At 34.9% G+C, this 17,991-nt stretch overlaps 1 protein-coding gene across 1 annotated transcript in view; it reads left to right on the top strand.

Annotated features, from left to right (window-relative positions):
* The window catches only part of GPM6A (glycoprotein M6A), a 116,341-nt gene that overhangs the window by 71,436 nt on the left and 26,914 nt on the right, over window positions 1-17,991 (top strand). Inside the window, exon 2 of the mRNA XM_071432104.1 lies at window positions 6,498-6,690. Within this exon, the coding sequence (XP_071288205.1) occupies window positions 6,498-6,690 (193 nt within the window). The remainder of the gene's footprint in view (window positions 1-6,497; window positions 6,691-17,991) is intronic.

Genomic DNA, 17,991 nt, shown 5'->3' with positions numbered 1-17,991 from the left:
TTGTGTAGTTGGCCTGGGGCCCCTGGGGGATGTCTGTGTGTGGACCTGGGATGTCCATGGTGACATAATCCCAGTATCATTCAAATATCTGAGGCCATATTATTTTTATGACTGAACATTTCTCAAGATAGAGAATCAGAGCATGGGCGGGATGGATGTTGCAAAGGTAATATTTTGTTGCTTTTTAGTTAAAGGAGGAATTATGTGAGATGTTATACAGCAGTTTTGGGCTGCAAGTTGCAGTTGTTTATCCTCCATATAATTCCCTGGGCCCCAATGTTATCCTAGCCAGTCCACAAAGGTGGTTTCTGGGATGTTTTTTTAATGCAAGACAATATGAGGACAGTGATTTTGGTAAAGGGCTGGGTTTGTGGGAGCTGCTTCCAAAATCCAGCATAACCAGACTATATCTCCACTGCTTAAAGCTGTCATCTTGGCCACTGGGACTCTCAGGAACAAACACATATTATAGTGATTTTAACAATGCACAGTGTTAATTATGTCAATTTAGTTTGAGGCATTTTGCATCTAAATAAGAAAAAGTCTTTATGATTCCTCTTAGCCTTGGTCCCATGCTGAGTGCAGTAACTGAAGCAGCTATTAACTGCAGAATGACTGTAAAAGCCTCAGGACTAACATTTTCATTTTCTGTATTAGCTGATATCTGATTAGCTAATATCCAGTCACACTGTGCGGATAAGTCAAAGTAGATCCAGTAATGATACACCATTTAATGTGTAAAAGGATACCTTAATATTTGTGGGGTTTTTTTTATTTTATTTTCATGCAATTAGTTGCCTATTTCCTAAAATCCTTTTGTGTTTGTTGGGGCATTATTCTTGCTTTTCTGTATATCATGTTTCTTACAAGTGTTCAATGTCAAATTTACTTTTCCACTGTAGTTATAGCAGTCAGGATATCAGAATTAATTTTGTGGTAAAATTGTTTTTTATTGCTTGATAGGTAATTCTGTAATTGTAAGCATTCTTATTGAAGGCTAATTTAAATGAGAAATCATCTCCTGAACAAGACCAAGAGGCAACTTCAGTTGTTAGCATTACTGGTCTAGTTTGCAGTAGATCCTGTATAATGGGAGAGGGTGGAGCAGAGTGGGATATATTCCATTAATGAGCCTGGGGTCAAATCACATGGGATTGTGCATGCAGCATTTCTTGAGCAGGTTTTCCAGGTCAAAGTGCAGGGGTAATCTTTGGTGATTCATTCCCAATGTTGCTTCACCTCATTTGCAGCTTTATAAAACCACACTGTGAATGTCTTGTCCTTCCTCTGTTCTTGGGATAATACTGGGGGAGCTGGATTGCTTCTACCTGATGCTATACTGTGAAGTCCTGGGGTCCAGTTTCAGATCAGGAGATCATGCTGCATGTTGAGTAATTGAGGGAATGAGATATAAATAAAAAGTGTTGCTTTTTATCCAATACATTGTGTTTTGATGGCTCTGCTTATCAATTAAAATATTATATAACAGTAGCTTGACTTGAGGTTAAGTCCTAGCTTAATAGAATTTGGAAGTAAATCTTCATGCTTCATGATGGGGCTGTGAAACTGTATTTGAGTTGATTGGCCATGAAAGCTGTGTGACAAGTGGTACAAATTTAGATATGAAGAAAATGCATGCCTGGCCAGGCATGGAAGACACAGAAGATTTTGCTATTTTGTTTTCCATTTCAAGTGTATGTAGTTCTCAGGCATTTTACTTGGACTTTGTTGTCCTGTCTTCTAATTTTAGATAGAAAACTCTTTAAGAAAAGTAATTTAAGAAAAAATGTTATTAAAATGTTGTATGTTCTTCAGAGGTACTTGGTCCCATTAGAGATGTAATTATCTGTGATTAATCAGTAATTCTTTGGACATGTAGTTGTCTCTGATGAATCATTTAGGTGTTCCAGCTGCAAATGAGTTGGAAATGATAAAAAAAAACAAAACCAGAATATCCTTCTGTATTTTCTATGTTTAGTTTTAATATATTTTTAATATTGATATTCTTCATACTAATATCTGGGGTGAATGGGTTTTCTTAACCATTTATGTGAAAGGCAGTAGCATAACAGCATTCTGAAACTGGTTCTGATGTCATTGATTTAACTTTCACAGACAGAAGTGGCATCAGAAATGGACTGAGTATTTTATTTGTTAAATATATGTCCTGATCTACTATGAGGAGAAAGAGTTCACATATCATAACACACAAACAAAGAAATTATTGTGGTGATGCAATTTGTGTGCATAATTACATTTAAATCACAGGGAAAATTTCTTCTTCTGCTCAATATCTAAATTTTTTGCCTTTTAAATGTAGAGATTGTATAAACAGAAAGTCAACTTATTTTTGGCTGATGCAATTGAAGATATAATAGAATATTTACACCCAAACCCCAGAAATGAGAAGAGATTTGCACAGATTTGCCTGTATAAGGAAGTGTAGAGATCTATATCTAGAATATGTCTGGTGTAGACAGTAATAATTGTACTAAGAGGAGCAAAGAGGTAGTTGTCTATGAGATGTCTGTTGACTGGAATTGGATGAATGTAATGCAACATTAATATGTTGTGTTTTGATAGCTGAATATAGTCAGTATTTGGAGTTTAATTTATTTGCATAAAATAAAATTTCTTGTCATTTTCTGTGTATTTCATGATTGAATTTTCTCTATGGAATGATTTTAATAAAACAGAGGAAAAAAAGAACAGTACAGAGTTTCATGTTGAAAACCACAAAAAGGGATACTCTTTTCAATTACTTCCTGCAGTTTTGGTAAAGACATGTGGCCCCATAAGATTTATGTTTTTACCTGAAGGAAAAATATTGGTATACATAAGTAAAATAAGAACAGTGGATGTTGAATTATATAGCACAAGTGTATTGTGCAGAGTGAACAGTTTGAAAAGTACTGAAAACTGTATTTGAAGATGAGAACAAACATCAAAGGAGCATAGAATCTTTTTCATCTTTCCTAGTAATTATTTCTGTGGCTGTATGTGTTAAGTGCCTTGGGAGAGGTGAATGACTGCCTGTCTCACACAGACATCCACACACTCTCACAGCTGAGTCACACTCTGTGCCGGTGATTCAATATCACTGTGCAGGTTAAAATAGCGCTTCTATTGTTCTGCTATTAAACAGCCATTTGCACATTCTGAGCAATTGAAAGAAAAGAATTGGAGCAGATATTACCTGTAGCACATTACCTTGTGTGGTGTATGAATGATGTGTAATATCCACTTTAAAATCATAACGCTGATTCACTGGTTTTCTTTACTTTTCAGTTGCTTTGACAGGACTGAAAACTCTGGCGTTACTCATTAAGTAAGCAGTGAGAAAGGTAGTAGGGCTATAGAAGAGTGAAGTAAATGAGCAAGGCTTTGACAATATATGATTATCTGAAAATTTCACGTGGTTGAATTAATTTTTCCAGTATATTTTTATGAATGAAAAGAGCTCAGGTTGGTGAAATATACCAATAAAAGCTTCCCTCAAAGGCTTATAAACATGAATAGTTTAAATGTGAGAGATGAACAGAAGCACTTCTTCACAAACTATAAATTTGGTTCCGTTATTTTACAAATTTTGAGGTGAGGGGGAAAAAGCTGATTTATTTTTGATTGAATTTTTCCTTGGATTGTACATCATTACATTGTAATAATTTATACTGGTTTTACCTTGTTATGCTATTTTGATATACTTTTATACTGTTTCACTATAATAAAGCTCAAGTAATATATCTGGCTGTGGGTTTTGATGACATTCAAATTTGGAACATCTGAGTGTGTGCTCAGCCCCCACTGGACCTAAAGAGTGAGGTGCAGCAGCTTCAGGAGGTAATGCACAGCCAGCTGCTCCCAGACAGCAGTGCCCTCAACTTTCTCTCTTCTACTTCATCTTTCTCAGAAGGGGAAAAAGAAACCTTTACAAAATCTCTTCCCCTTCCCTGCACCAAGCTATATCAAGAAAATATCAAGAATAATCCCTAAAGTCCGTGTGTCCCTGAAAATATTTAGGTCTATGCTATTTTTTAATCTTTGACTTTACAAGCCCTCATGCATCGTTCCTATTATTACCCTATTGTTATCTTTCCCCTTTTTTACTTTCTCATATAATGTCAATAGATGTACAGTGGTACTAGTTTTCTGTGGCTTTTCCTGCTGTTATTCTGTGCTGATAATGGTAACGGGCATTTTATGATAACCTCTGATGTCAGGTAACTATGTATTGTCCTATAGTTCTTGTTCAGTGAACTTATTTCAAATATATACTTTTAGGATTTTTGCCTTTAAGACAAAGATTTTCCAGTGAATGATTTTTTTTAGTATTTGTATAGTCTTTTAAATATTGAAGAATTAACCACAGTTGGATAATCTTAGAAAACAGGACCAAAGAAGTTTTAAGAGATTACTACAGTTATCTGTATGCAGAATTAGCTACTCCAAAAGCATTTATAAATTTTTCCAGTCTGTTCTTAAGCTCTTGCACTGATGAAAAGCTCAGAGTCCCTGGGTATAAGACCCCTGTAGTCTGTCACTAAAGAAAGGCTCATCCATCCCTGGACATCCAAAGCCTTGTGCTGCTGAAGAGGAGAGCTGCCTGCTGCCAGTGCAGTGGAATGGTGGGAATTGCAAGGAAAATCTGCTCTTCACCCAGTAATGTATGGGCTCAGAGATGGGGGCAGCAGGGAGATGGAATGCTCTCACCTGAAAGCCTGGAAGGTGTTACACCCTTGGGTAGTGTGTGGTGAATGCCCCAGGTGGGTGACTTGTACTACAGGTTACTCAGCAAGACTTTGGCAGCAGTTTAAATGTATGGATTTGCACATTTTACCTCTGGTATTTCACAGCTGACTCTGATACATTAAGTTGGCATTAAACAAAAGTAGTCTCAAGCTATAACTTTCTCTTTTTGTACAACTAGCATACATACTTGGGTATTATTTTGTCTTTTATGTATTTAGTATATTCAATGTTTAATATACTATATTTTTTTTACCAAGAGCTATCCAGCCATTAGAATACTGCCTTCCATAATATTACTTTTATTTACAACATAGCAGGGGGTTTCTATTTGGGTAAAATGTGTACATATTTGAAAAAGGCTTAAACTGTTCATGCAATCTTGTATATAAATTTATATACATATATAAATGCTAAACATATATATATGACTATTTAATATTTGTTCATTAAAAGAAGTAAATTAAAAGTAAATGTAGATGAATGAAGGTTTTAACAGACAGAGGAAGTTATTACTTGGCTTATCTAGGCTAAAGTAAATAGAAATATACCAAATTAAAAGACAAAATATGAAATTACATAGAGAAGCTACACTTGGGAATTAGACATAATGAAAGTAGACATTCTGTCTTTAAAGAATGGCTTTTTTCTTTTGATATATCTCTGGTACTATAATTAGCACAGCATAAAGACTTTGGAACAAGTTAAAATATATTGAATCATACCTGTTGAGCATCTTATATGTAATTTTTAATTGGTCTTTGTCTGTGCAAATATTTAAAATCTATATGCCTCACTTTGTTTTCTAGCCAGGTCCTTTTTGCTATAAACTGGTAGTGCTTAGGAGAAAACACAGCTTCTGATTACTTCCTGCTTGTCTTCTCTCAGCCAGTGGATCCCACCTTCCCTGTCCCTGCAGAAGACAATAGGAAGGGTTCCATGGAATGTAAGAGGTGTTATGGGATTGATGAGATTTGGAAGAGTCAGAGATGCTGCATTCATGAAACTAGGCAGGGTAGTGCCAGAAACTTGAGCACACTTACTGAAGGAATGTGGGTTTTTTTGCGGAACTGGGCATTGTTTTAGACACTGCGGTGGCAGGACAAGAAGTTGGCCTTTTATAACTCAAGAGCAATTACCTTCATTTAAGAAACATCACACAGAGTAAAATATATTGAGAGAAAATTCAACTAAATTTTTTTCTAATTCTGTATTCTTTGATCGATGTCTTTATTTATGCTTGTGAGTTATTTGAGTATACACAAGGAGCAGGAGCAATTCTGTTGTCAGAAGTGTATGTCCAAAAAAATTGGAATGAACCTATGATGACGGAAGGTATTGGACTGAAAATATATTTTTATTTTTTTTTAGTGGTTTTCCTGTTATTGAGAGTCCTCCTCAGTAATCTGATAGATGACCAGCAGGAAGTGTGAATATAGATATAACCTAAGACTGACATTGTAACCTGCTCTGAATAAAAGCGTGAAGCTCTGCAAGGAACTGACTGCTTAACCTTTCATGTTAATCAGATGGCATGTCTACATTTAATAGGTCAAGTAGCAACTGAGAAAATTCAGAAGTTGGACTAACCTTTCACATATTTTCTCACAGTCTGGGTTGTTATACTCGACTTAAACTCTCTTTGGCCTACAGTCTTTCATTTTCAGAAGTGTTTCTCACAAGAAAAACATTCTTTTTGCCTTTTTGATATAATTTAGTAGCATATAACCTTTTCTTGTTCTTTCTTGTAGGATGCTTCGAGTGTTGCATCAAATGCCTGGGAGGCATTCCCTACGCATCTTTGATTGCCACCATCCTGCTCTATGCTGGAGTTGCACTGTTCTGTGGCTGTGGGCATGAAGCACTTTCAGGAACCGTCAACATTCTGCAAACCTACTTTGAGATGACAAGATCTGCAGGAGATGTTATCGATGCCTTCACCCTGTAAGTACTTTTTACTAGTCTCCTTTTAAAACTGCTGAAAAATTCCACATGGGATATAAATTTGACTCAAGAAAATATTTTTTTAGTGAATCATATCATAAAGAAAATGGTTTGGATAAGCTTAGCTGATGAAGTTTTGACCAAGTTAATATTTTTAGTATTTACAAGCAATTTGTAATACTATTAAATATCCCACAGCTTTAATTAATTTATTACTAAAATTTTTTTTAGTATAATATCAATAAATCTGTTCCATGCATCCTTGCATTTTAAAAACAAGCAAGCAAGCAAGCAAACAAACAAACCCTGTGGCCACAAACTATAAATAGATAAAGCAGACTTGTGCAACAAGTATCAGTTCTGGGAATAAACACAATAAAGAGGTAACCAAGGAGCTGTTCAAAATCCTGAGACTTGAAATGTCAAAATTCTGTTGCCTCTGGTTTTTCTAGAATTAAGCTGTTTTGAAGGTTTCATGCCTTGCTATTCCTGAAAATCTATTTCTGGAAGACCTTTGTTTTGCTGAGCATCAACTTCTCTTCGTTAAATTTATTACCTTAAAAAAATAGCTTATTGCATGTTGAAATTAAATGAAATGTTTTCTTGTGTCTTTAAAATTTTCTCTTTAGGACATGATTTTCTTAGATATTTGAAATTAAAATCTTACCTATCTGCTGATGGTTGTAACTAAAGCTGAAGAAGCCTTTCCTTAAATTTGTAATTATTTTCTTTCATGAATATTTTTCGTAAAAGTGAAGTGATTTGATCATCAAAAACATTGACCTCTTCTGATGGATAGTTCCACAACAATGATCTGAGGGCTTAGGAGTGATCAAAAAACAAACCAAGTACCAACAAGTGGAAAAATCAAAGTGAAACAGAGAAAATACTTATGCCATTATATAAGTCATCTTTAATTCATATCATAAATACTGTATAAAACGTTGGTTCCTCAAAGAAAGCAAAGAAAATTATAGAATTATAGAACAGGAGATACATGGTTAAAAATTGAGTGTAGGAAACATGGTTAAAAATTGACTGTTTTCTTCAGTCTAGAAAAGGGGTAATTAAGAACTGTTGCAAGAGTGGTCTGTAAATGCACAGTATCATCAATAAGACATGCAAGATTGGATTGTCTTTCTATTCCAGTACAAAAATTTTGAGGTATCAGAGGGAAGTAGTAGGCACCAGATTCAGCAGGAGCAAGTTCTTCAGTTTTTTTCATAGCAAAACTCTAAACCTATTTGCATATTATGGATGCCAGAATTTTTATGGCTTCAAGGGAAGACTGGGTAATCATGAAAAACAAATCCATTGATGGTTTCTAATACACACAGACTTATCCAGCTCAGGAAGTCTCAAAGGCTTGACTAGTGTTGGAGGTTATCCTGTTGTCTTGCGTGCCTCCTTCCTTATATTCCTTGTTTGACATACAAAAATGAACAAGATATATGTGTATTTGATCTGACTGGGTACCACTGTTTATACAAGAGCTAGAAATGGAATCTGAAATTTCTTTACTTCTCTTGAGGTATGTTATCAACATCCTTTCCAAAGCTCCTCTGCAAATTTTAGATGTTCTCACTGTGGGATTGGTAGCCAGAAGGGAGCATGAACCAAATAAGTATGTCACTGCTACAGCAAATTAGAATTTCTTCTTTGGATCAAGGAATTTTTATGTTCTTGTATAATAATATGTTGGGTTAAGGGGAAGATGTATCTTCTGCTTTGCCTTTTTGTATTGTCATTTAGAATGATGAGTCTGGCTTGACTTGGTGGCTAAGGTTCATTGTTATCCTGAATGAAAGATCAGTCATTTTATTAGGCTCTAACTTATTTTATTACTCCCTAGGAAGCTATTAGTGCAGAACAGCCACAAATCAATGCTTTCTCTTCATAGCATGTTTTTCAGCTTCTCTCTGTCACATGCTAACGTGAAAGTATCAGTCAGGGAATGTAGTCCAAATGCATATAATTCATCATAAAAGATTAAGGAATTGTAATTTTTTCCCCCTGCCATTTGTTTTTCTTAGCTAGTTGTTGCAGTTAGTAGCTTTTGGACCTGTTTGTTTTCTTTGTTAACTTAAAGAGATATTAAACCCAATTCTTTCTTTGGTAGACCTATTGTAAAATGAAATTTGATTTTATTCAGTTGTGAAAGGTATATCTAACCTTATGTCTTAAAGGCAGGAGGAGCAAATATATTGATTAGAAGCAGATAAGCAATTGCTTTGAACTGGGTAAACTGTGCAAATCACAAAGAAATTTGCACATGTTAATTTTCTACCTGTTGAAGTAGACATTACACTGCTTTTAAAATAATTTTGTAGGGAGAATAAATCCTTGATATTTTCTCACAAGTATTGATCAACTGTTGGCAGTAGCTCTATAGTAATCATACTTTTGAAAGACCAAAAACCAGAAAGAATAATATGTAAGTAGAAATAAACACTGTAGTGCCTACATCCTTAAAATAATACACATTGAAATGGAATTAAAACCTATTTCTTTTTTAATTTTTATGATTAATAATTATAAGAACTTCAAAAAAATCTAGCAGTGTGCCCTACCCAACTGTACTTTTTAAAGGTTATTTGACACATTTGGGCTCTTAATGCTTGTAGTGCTGTGAAGTGTCTCAGGCTGGCCTGGAGTCTGTCCTTCTGTGATAAATGTGCCAGGCAGATGCTGCAGTGGAGTGAAGTGTGTTAGATTCTGTTTAATCATGCTTATGGTTTCTGTCTATATTTTTATTAGCATGCTGCATTTTAAATGTCATACAGCATAAAAATCAATCCCAATCTGAGTTATTTATGTGGGTGGTAATAGATAAAGGCAGTTTTAACTTTTTGCATTGTGCTCTGAATGCAAATAGCACAACTCACAAGCCACCCTGTATCTTTTATCTCTGTCAATGCAGCTACTGGCTATAATTTAGAAGAAGCAGCAGACCTCTGTAGAGGAAGTAGGGCATGATGAGGGCATAAACAAAATATGAAACACTCTCTAAATGCCTAAAATAAGAGCCAAAATACCTTGACCCAACACTGCCATTCAGAAACGCCCATATCAATGTCCCTGAGGGCATCAACAGCTCTGACTGTCCCTGTCTGGCCTCTCCTCAGCCTTCCCATGGCCCACATTTCAATGAAGCCAGAGGGGTTCAGACCCTCACCTCAGACTCCCCTGGCCACAGGGTTGGGGCTGCTCTGGGCTGCCCACACTCCACATGATGCTTTGACACTTGGGGAGAGATTAATTAATGAAGAACCTTCAATAGGCAGCAAAGTTCACTTGGAGTGTTCAGCCCTTGGGCATTCAGCCAAAAGCAACAGCCCTGTGGAATAAAAGAGGTGATCTGAGTGCTGGTCCTGCAGACTGGTCCCTCATTCCATCTCCCAGGATTACTGTCTGAATTCAAGGAGTCTATAACAGCTGCATATCATATCTGCTGTGGAAATACAGGCAAGTAGTAAGTATTTGTAATTTAAAAACTATAAGCAAGTTTTGTAGCTGCCATTTAAATTCTATAAATGCCAGTCAGTTACATAAATTTTCTCAAATTTATGATTTTCTTTCCAAGTTACAATACAGAATGATAATGGTCAATAATTCCAAAGTTATGGAGGCAACCTAGAGAGATGATGGGTAGAGAGAGTGCTTTTTCACTTGCTTGTTTTTAGGGGGAAAATACAACCCAAAATTCAGCCTGTAATGAGATGCAGAGCCCAAAAATTTCTAAAAAAAGCCAATAATTTTTTTTAAAGGATTTTGTCTCAAAGCAGTGGATTAAAGCCTGACTTTAGTTTCTTCGGGGGAGAAAGGTAAAAGAGTTACTCTAAATACTTGAAAGCTAATATAAATCAAATGTGTTCAAATTCACGAGAACAAATGCTGTATAGACAGGTATTCCTTATAGAGAGAATGTATCTGCAAAAATCACACAGCTGAATGGTAGACTCTTCTTTCTTTAGACAGTAATTTTTAAATCCATAAACCTTTATGAATTGGATGGCTATAAAGACATTTGGAATTATCAATGTGTGCCCTTTTCATTGAGACTAACCTGTAATTATATTGCTTTCTGAATGACTTCTGGGATGCTTCATTCCCTCCAGTTCCAGACTTTTTCACTATCAACCAGATCACTGTTCTAATGGTAAATGTTTCCCTCCACCCACTCCCCCACCAAGTGAAGGAAAGGTTGTTTAGGAATTTGCAGAAATCATAGGCCTTTTTTTGGGATGTGGATTCTTTCAGTGGCTGTAGAGAAGTTATTTTACTTCCTTGTGATCCAAAGGAAGCCTAAGAAAATACATATGATGCTTTAAATTATCCTGAAAACTGCTTTTATAATATTTAACTGCAAGAGGTGAATGGTTTATGTTGCTGACTTTGTCAGTTTATCAACTCTGTAGGTTTGACTAAAACTGAGCCATCTGCTTGAGGTGGATGTGGTTTTCAGTCATTCTCTTAATAACTTAATAAAATGCAGTGAACACTATCTGCAAAGTACCAGGTATAACTAGATTTTCTTAATTAATCACTGATTTTGAGAACATCACAAAGTCAGCAGAAAGAGACATATGCTTATTAGGCATGTATCACATGAGCTGGATTTTTATATTTTTCTGGTATTTGGAACAAATGCCAAAAGAAGGTTTTAGAAAATCAGCAGCACAAGATACGTTTTGTGTATTTCCCAGCAGCATCCTTTTCCAGTTCTTTCTCTTTAGTGCGCAAAGCCAGTTAGTGCCATCTGTCACATGTTTGTGATATATAGGCCATGGAACAAGGGAATCATGCTCCTAGAGTGGAAAATGAAGCAGTCTCCCTGATAGTAGCATTAAACCCCTTTTCTTACTACTGTCAAAGCTAATTCATGTCGTTGTAAATTCACTTCCTTTAAAGGTGTGAAACTAAATAGTAAACTAAATGAAGTTGCAATCTGTAATTCTGTTGCCACAGTGTTCTCTTCAGGAAGTTGCATAGACACTGTACTGGTGCCACCTTCCTAGGTCTAAAAATTTCCTTCCTTTCAGGGTGTGAAACCTGTGTTTCAGGTACTGCTGTGGCCAAGTTTGATGCTTGTTGATGACTTTTCTGTTAGTATATAGTCAGGGTTTATTAAATAGTATTGTTTTGTAATATACATAGGTATGTACAACTGTTTTCTTTTGAGTAAAACAAAAAAAATGGTGTACAATCTTTTGTATCTCCCCTCTTAGGGATAAAAAACAATGTTTTTGAGAGGTAGATAAATGGATGTTATGATTTCCTGTCTTTTTTTGTTGTTGACTTTGCTGCTATCACAAGTTAAATTCTGGTAGCACTAAAATGTTACTGTTAGCATCAATCTTTCTACATTTATAGTAGTGGAACACCATGAAGGTTATTACAATGTGTCCTGTAGTAAAGGACAGCTAATATTAAATCTGGTATTTATAAACATTTGCATTAGAATGTGTGATGATTCTGTTTAAGGCATCTACTTAATACACAGTAGTAATCTGGTTTTCCCTATATATTTTTGATCTTTTTACAAAAGCATTCTTTAAATTTGAACGTACATTATATTTTATTTGTATTACAGAAAGCAAAACATATAAAGCTCTTTATCAAATAATTGCTAACTTAGACAGGTCTGTGCCATAGCACGTTTGAAAACACCAACAGAGATTGTGCAGAAGAATGAAGTTTTCTCTGCATGGAATATCCAACCTTGACCCATGTGTCTTCTTTGGGTACTATAATTTGGCAGGAACCACCAGAGAGAGAACAACGTCATTGAAGATTCAGGTTACTTAAGGAGAACAGTTTTTATTTCATTGGAATAACTGAGTCACATATAAATAGCAGAGCTGGACAAATACAGCATATTAAATATTAGATGCAGAACATAGAATTTTAGATCTGGTGTCATTGGCAGATGCATCAAATCCAGCAAAAAATATCACAGCACCTGAGAACATGACCTTTACAAGATTATACAGCACTGAAAAGTCACATTTACGACCTACTCAGCTATATTATGTAGTCCAGTCTTCTTTATTCTGTTAAAGGCAATACCAATGAGAACTTAAGTAAAATTTAGGATTTGGCAATTACTTGCCAAGACATAGTCCTCACTTTATGAAATTGAATAAGGAAATTCACCCCATGAGAATACCAGTGGAATAATCTGGAAAATTCATAGCAGTGCATGTGAATACCAGCAGAGTGATCTTACATAAAGAATTTATCTGTCTTCTTCCGTGCAAATACATTCTCCTACTTTTCAGCAGACATCTGTATTATTTAGTACTGCGTTAAGTAGCTCTCCTTCCTGGTTGACTGGAATCTTAGATTAGCTATAATAACTTAATGTCTTGTGATTTTCCCTTTCTCAATAGGTGGTTCATCTCCATAGAAATATATTTTTCTTTTTTAACTGCCTTTATTTCTCTTTAGTCTTAGTTCAGATAAACAGATAAAATGGAAAGTGTATCTTTATGTGTAATATCCATATTGCTAAATATGCTTTATGCAGCATGTAAAACAAGCTCTCTGTTCCACAGGATATCTGAAAAGGGTAAATTCACTATTTTGATCCCAATCTGGACATAGAGTAACAAGATGTCAGTCTTACACTGTCAGTATGTACTTTGTATGCCTCCAAGTTTGTAGTTGTACTAATGAAACACTCACAAATCCTGCCGTATGCTTTTGCAACATCTTTTACACTTTCCTGCTACAGAAGATTGCCTGGAAATTCAGTACCCACAGTGTACAACAACCATCATGTAATTCCACCACAAGTCAGTGCAGTACTCTGCACCAGTTCCACTGGGGTTTTTGCCTTCTTCAGACAAAGGAGGCTTCTGATCTCTTCTGTAATGAGTGTCTCTAAAAAAAGTTTCTAAGGAACTAGTTTTAGACAGAACAAATCAGGTTATCAAAAACCCTGAAACAATGTTGAGGAGAAGCCTTGTCTGTCGGTAGTAGTAAAAATTCAGTGTTTTGGACTCAAAGTTCTCATGATTACTAAAATTCTTATGCTGGATCTTTTCCTATTTCAAGAAAGTTACAAGACTCACAGAACAAAGGTGTGGTTTGTGCTACTTTTGCTCTTCTTCCATTAGTTTGATGGCTTTTTAGATGTTCTGCAAGAAATCTCTACTCAACCATTCCATTCCTAGGAAGATAGCAACGCACTTGTAGAGGATGATGATCCAGGGTTCTATTCTGCACGGCTGTAGAGAGTTGTACATCACAAATTAAAAACAATGGGTACTTCTGTCACATCAGCTTTGTTTCAGATCAGAACAGGAAAATCTGGCCCTTGTAGAATATGAATGTAACTTGCATATTGTAGTAGGATGATGTCTCCTTTATATAATACTACAATCTGGCTTTAGTCTTGAGCAAATGTTTTCTATGATTACACAATTACAAATTTCCTCCAGAAATGCATAATCAAAGTCTCTGTTTTCCTTCTATTCTATATTCAATATTATTCAATATTTCTATTGTATTTTGTTTCTACTTTAATAAAAATTACTTTTTGGTCTTTTTTGGTCTTATCCTTTCTTTACTGTTAATCCTTTCTCTTGTCATTTCCTAATGAACTTTAGTTGAGCATTCTATACTCCAGTTTTATTTTCTTCCCACCTGAAATTTAGAAGTTAGACTCCTTATTAACCTAATCTAGAAAAAATCCTCATAGACTAATGCTGAAATTTTTTTGTATTTTCATTTTTTTCCCTTCACAGTGAGAATATTTCAATTTCTTTTACCTCAATGGGCTTTTACTTGGGGGTTTTTGTCTTACTTTGTAGGTAGTACATGACTATTAAGAAATTCTTCTTTTTCCCTATTTGTTTTCCTTCAGAAGTTTGTCTTTACTTGTCTCCTCCTTTTCCTAGCAATTTCTCTTTCTTCTAAGAAGAAGCTATCTTCTTTCCTCAATCTATTTAAGTGAATAGTATCATGAACTGACACCAAGAAATTGTTCCCAGCTGGTTTGCAGAAGAGCCTGAGTACATCTTTTCAAAAGTTCCAGGGGCCTTGGTTTCTGCATAGCCTAACCAGACCTTTTTGCTTGCAAACATCCCCTTATATCTTGTCTGTCTTCTACAAACACAATTGCAAAGCTATTTCTACATGCTTGAGACAGTATGAGGGGGGAGGCTGCTATCTCAGTGTCCTAACGCCCTCATAGCATCAGTGCCTTAGGGGGCAAGAGGATCAGCATGGAGGCCAGCATTTCTGCTGGTTTACAGAGTAACAGAGGTCATTGTGTGTTCTAGACGTAAACATCAAGTATTCAAACTTCTCCGTCATTGAAAGAGAAAACAAATTTTAAAAAAACCAAATAATCCTCCAAAACAGGAGAAGCCATTCTACCCTAATGGTGACATTTGCATGTATTTCTCATCCTTCTAAATCTTCTATGCAGGCTGAAAAAAAAAAAAATAAAAACAGTTTTTCATTAGATATTGTACTATGGTAATCTTATTAACATTTCAGTACTTTGATTGCTCTGGTATTTTATTTTTCTTATATTCTTTTCTTTTTATTTTTGGAAGTTTTTAGCTTGGAAATAGATGTAATTGCCTGAAACTTCTTACATTCAGAGATTATAGGTACAATTCACTGACAATCATCTTCTACTTAACACCTGTAATATATTAATATTGTTTTATATATTGGAGAAGTTATGTTATAAATTCTGGAACAGAAACATGAGACAGAATTATAAGTCCCACACTAATATCTGGTATTCTGGTGGATAGGCCAATGAAACCTTTGGAATATTAGGCTTTTATCACTTGTTTAGACTGAAGTAGACATAATTTTTAAGAATATCAATGGTTTTCTGGGCAGCATAAGAATCGTGTCATAGGGCAAATTAGTGTAAACTTTAGCCGTTAATTACAACTAAATATCTGTACTACATTCCTATATTAACCAAATTGAAAAAAAAATATCCCTAGCAAGTATGTAGATTGTTCCAAAACTATATTAAGACACTTTTCACAAAATCCTGCTGAACATAGACAAGTTTGTTTAAGAAATTATTTTATTTCTTGTTGATTTATTATAATTTTTAATACTTAAATTTGCCAAAACACCATGAAAATACACAGTAGGAAATCTTTGTCAACATTTGTCTGACTCACTAAGAATATTTTCACTCACCTCTGACTTGTCTCTGCTGGGATTGTCTACTCGGTTTTCAGTTCCAACCTGTTCATTGAGAAGTTAGCACTGATGGCTTCCCTGAATACCTTCTGCCAGAAAAAGAAAGTGTTTTCTCTAGAGATATTTTGAATATGTTTCTTGTTGGATAGAATCCAGGTTCAGACTAATGAATTAGGGTAGTCTGGTTAATATGGAATAATTAATGACCTGGCAGCAGAGAAAGAGCTAAAAATTGAAAGATCAGTTTGATTTAAATTGCAATTTAAAAACAATAATGTTTTTAACATTTCTGAACATAGTGTCGTGAGGAAGGGCAGATCCAGAATCCATGGAGAATCTACCAGATTAAGACAAATATATGGCTTAGATTATTCTGTATTTTTTAAAAAAATCTTTTACTAACTTGCTTTTCACAATTATTTTAAGTTTAGATAATCATTCCGCTTATTCTACTCAGCAGCCTAGGTCAGAGTAGTTTTAATAATATACATTTTTCAAAATAATTTTTTTTTGTAAAATAGTATATATTTTTCCAATTCTGACAGAAGAACAAAATTTTATCTTTATTGTTTTGTCTCCTTCCTTTGCTCATTACCCACATCTTTCCTTCCATTTCACCTTACACAAGTGTAAGCCCTTCTTGTTCTTTTTCTTTGTCCTTACCCATCCAGCCCATTGGCTCACGTTCATCTCCCCTTCTGCCATTCCCTTCTCCCTCCCTGGTTGCTCTCGTGCTCTGTCTGCAGCATTTGAGAATCTGCTGAAGCACAGATGGCAATTAATCTCCATGAGTTCATCCACAAAGAATCACATTTTATTTTAAAGAAAGGCAATCTCCATTTTATAAGGTCTATCTTTTATCTATTATAGCTTAATGAGAAAATAAAAGTTTATGTGAACTGTATTAAATGCTGCAGAATAACTTAATAGCAATAATATCTTCAAAACTATATATATATATATATATACATATAATGTTATTGTTGTAATATATTTTCTTTAAATAGAGCAGACACTAAATGTAGCTATACTGCAATACAATTCTATCTGGCTTTTAAAGAGGTAGTTGAGTGATTGTCTCACAATTTTCATTTATCTTTTTACTCTTTGCTGTATAGGAAATCCTTTTCCCTTGGAATAAGCCTGGCTATTTCATCCCATATAGGCTGATGAATAGAGATTTTATGACTTCTCTGTAACAAGTGGATGAGAAGGAAATAGATTTCTATATTTGGCTACTGTTGGGCTATATATATTTTTTCCTTTTGTGAAAGGAAGGCTTAAGTGAAAGTTATTCCTGTAGATGCACATAAGGCTGAGGAAAAAGCAGAGATCTCTTAGCACACTTTTTGACACAAGCAGCTCAGTGGGAGACTCAGCACAGATGGTTTAAAGGGCTGTTGTAAGGACTGAAATAGTCTCTGGACTTCTCAAAAGTCCTAATCTCTTTAGGGCAATGAGAGCTTGTAACTGAGCACATTGAGGTCTGAGGGGAGCTGCTGCTGGCAGAACTCCCAGACTTCAACCACTGGTGAAGGTCAAAATTGTTTAAAGTATATAATATAGGAATTGGAAGACTCTCTATGAAATAACCACGAAATTGCTATTTGTTTTGTAAACTTTTTTTAAAATCACTATTGACAAGATAGACTTAAATCACAGCTTTGTTGTTTAAAAAATGTTACAATGGCTGAATTACTATCAAATCAGGGAAATGAGATTTTTGCAATGTAATCAGAATTATACATATCAATAATAATAAATTTCATCTGCATCATACCATCAAGTGTTAAATTTTTTTCACCTTTTTGAATTGTTCAAGTGTCTATTCCATACAGAAATTGACTTATTCTAGCTTTCATTTGAGTATGAAACAAAAAGCAATGTTAAGAAAAAAAGCTGGAAGTGCTTTGGTATTAGAATGTCAGGGAAAAACTTAACCTATCTCATTTCCTGAAGCATTCATTTCCAGTACTTCTCCCATCCCCAGTTATATCAGAAGTTTAACTGCATTTTGATTGCATTTTTTAATGTAGACCTGAACCTGACTTTGAATCTTTTGAAAACCATTCAAGATCAAAGGCATTTTAACAGGTTTTTGAGCTTTTTTATTGTATT

Source organism: Agelaius tricolor, unplaced genomic scaffold (assembly GCF_023055355.1).
Source record: "Agelaius tricolor isolate 1412-34295 unplaced genomic scaffold, bAgeTri1.0.p SCAF_8, whole genome shotgun sequence".
NCBI lineage: Eukaryota > Metazoa > Chordata > Aves > Passeriformes > Icteridae > Agelaius > Agelaius tricolor.
This window is presented reverse-complemented; position numbering and strand designations above follow the sequence as displayed.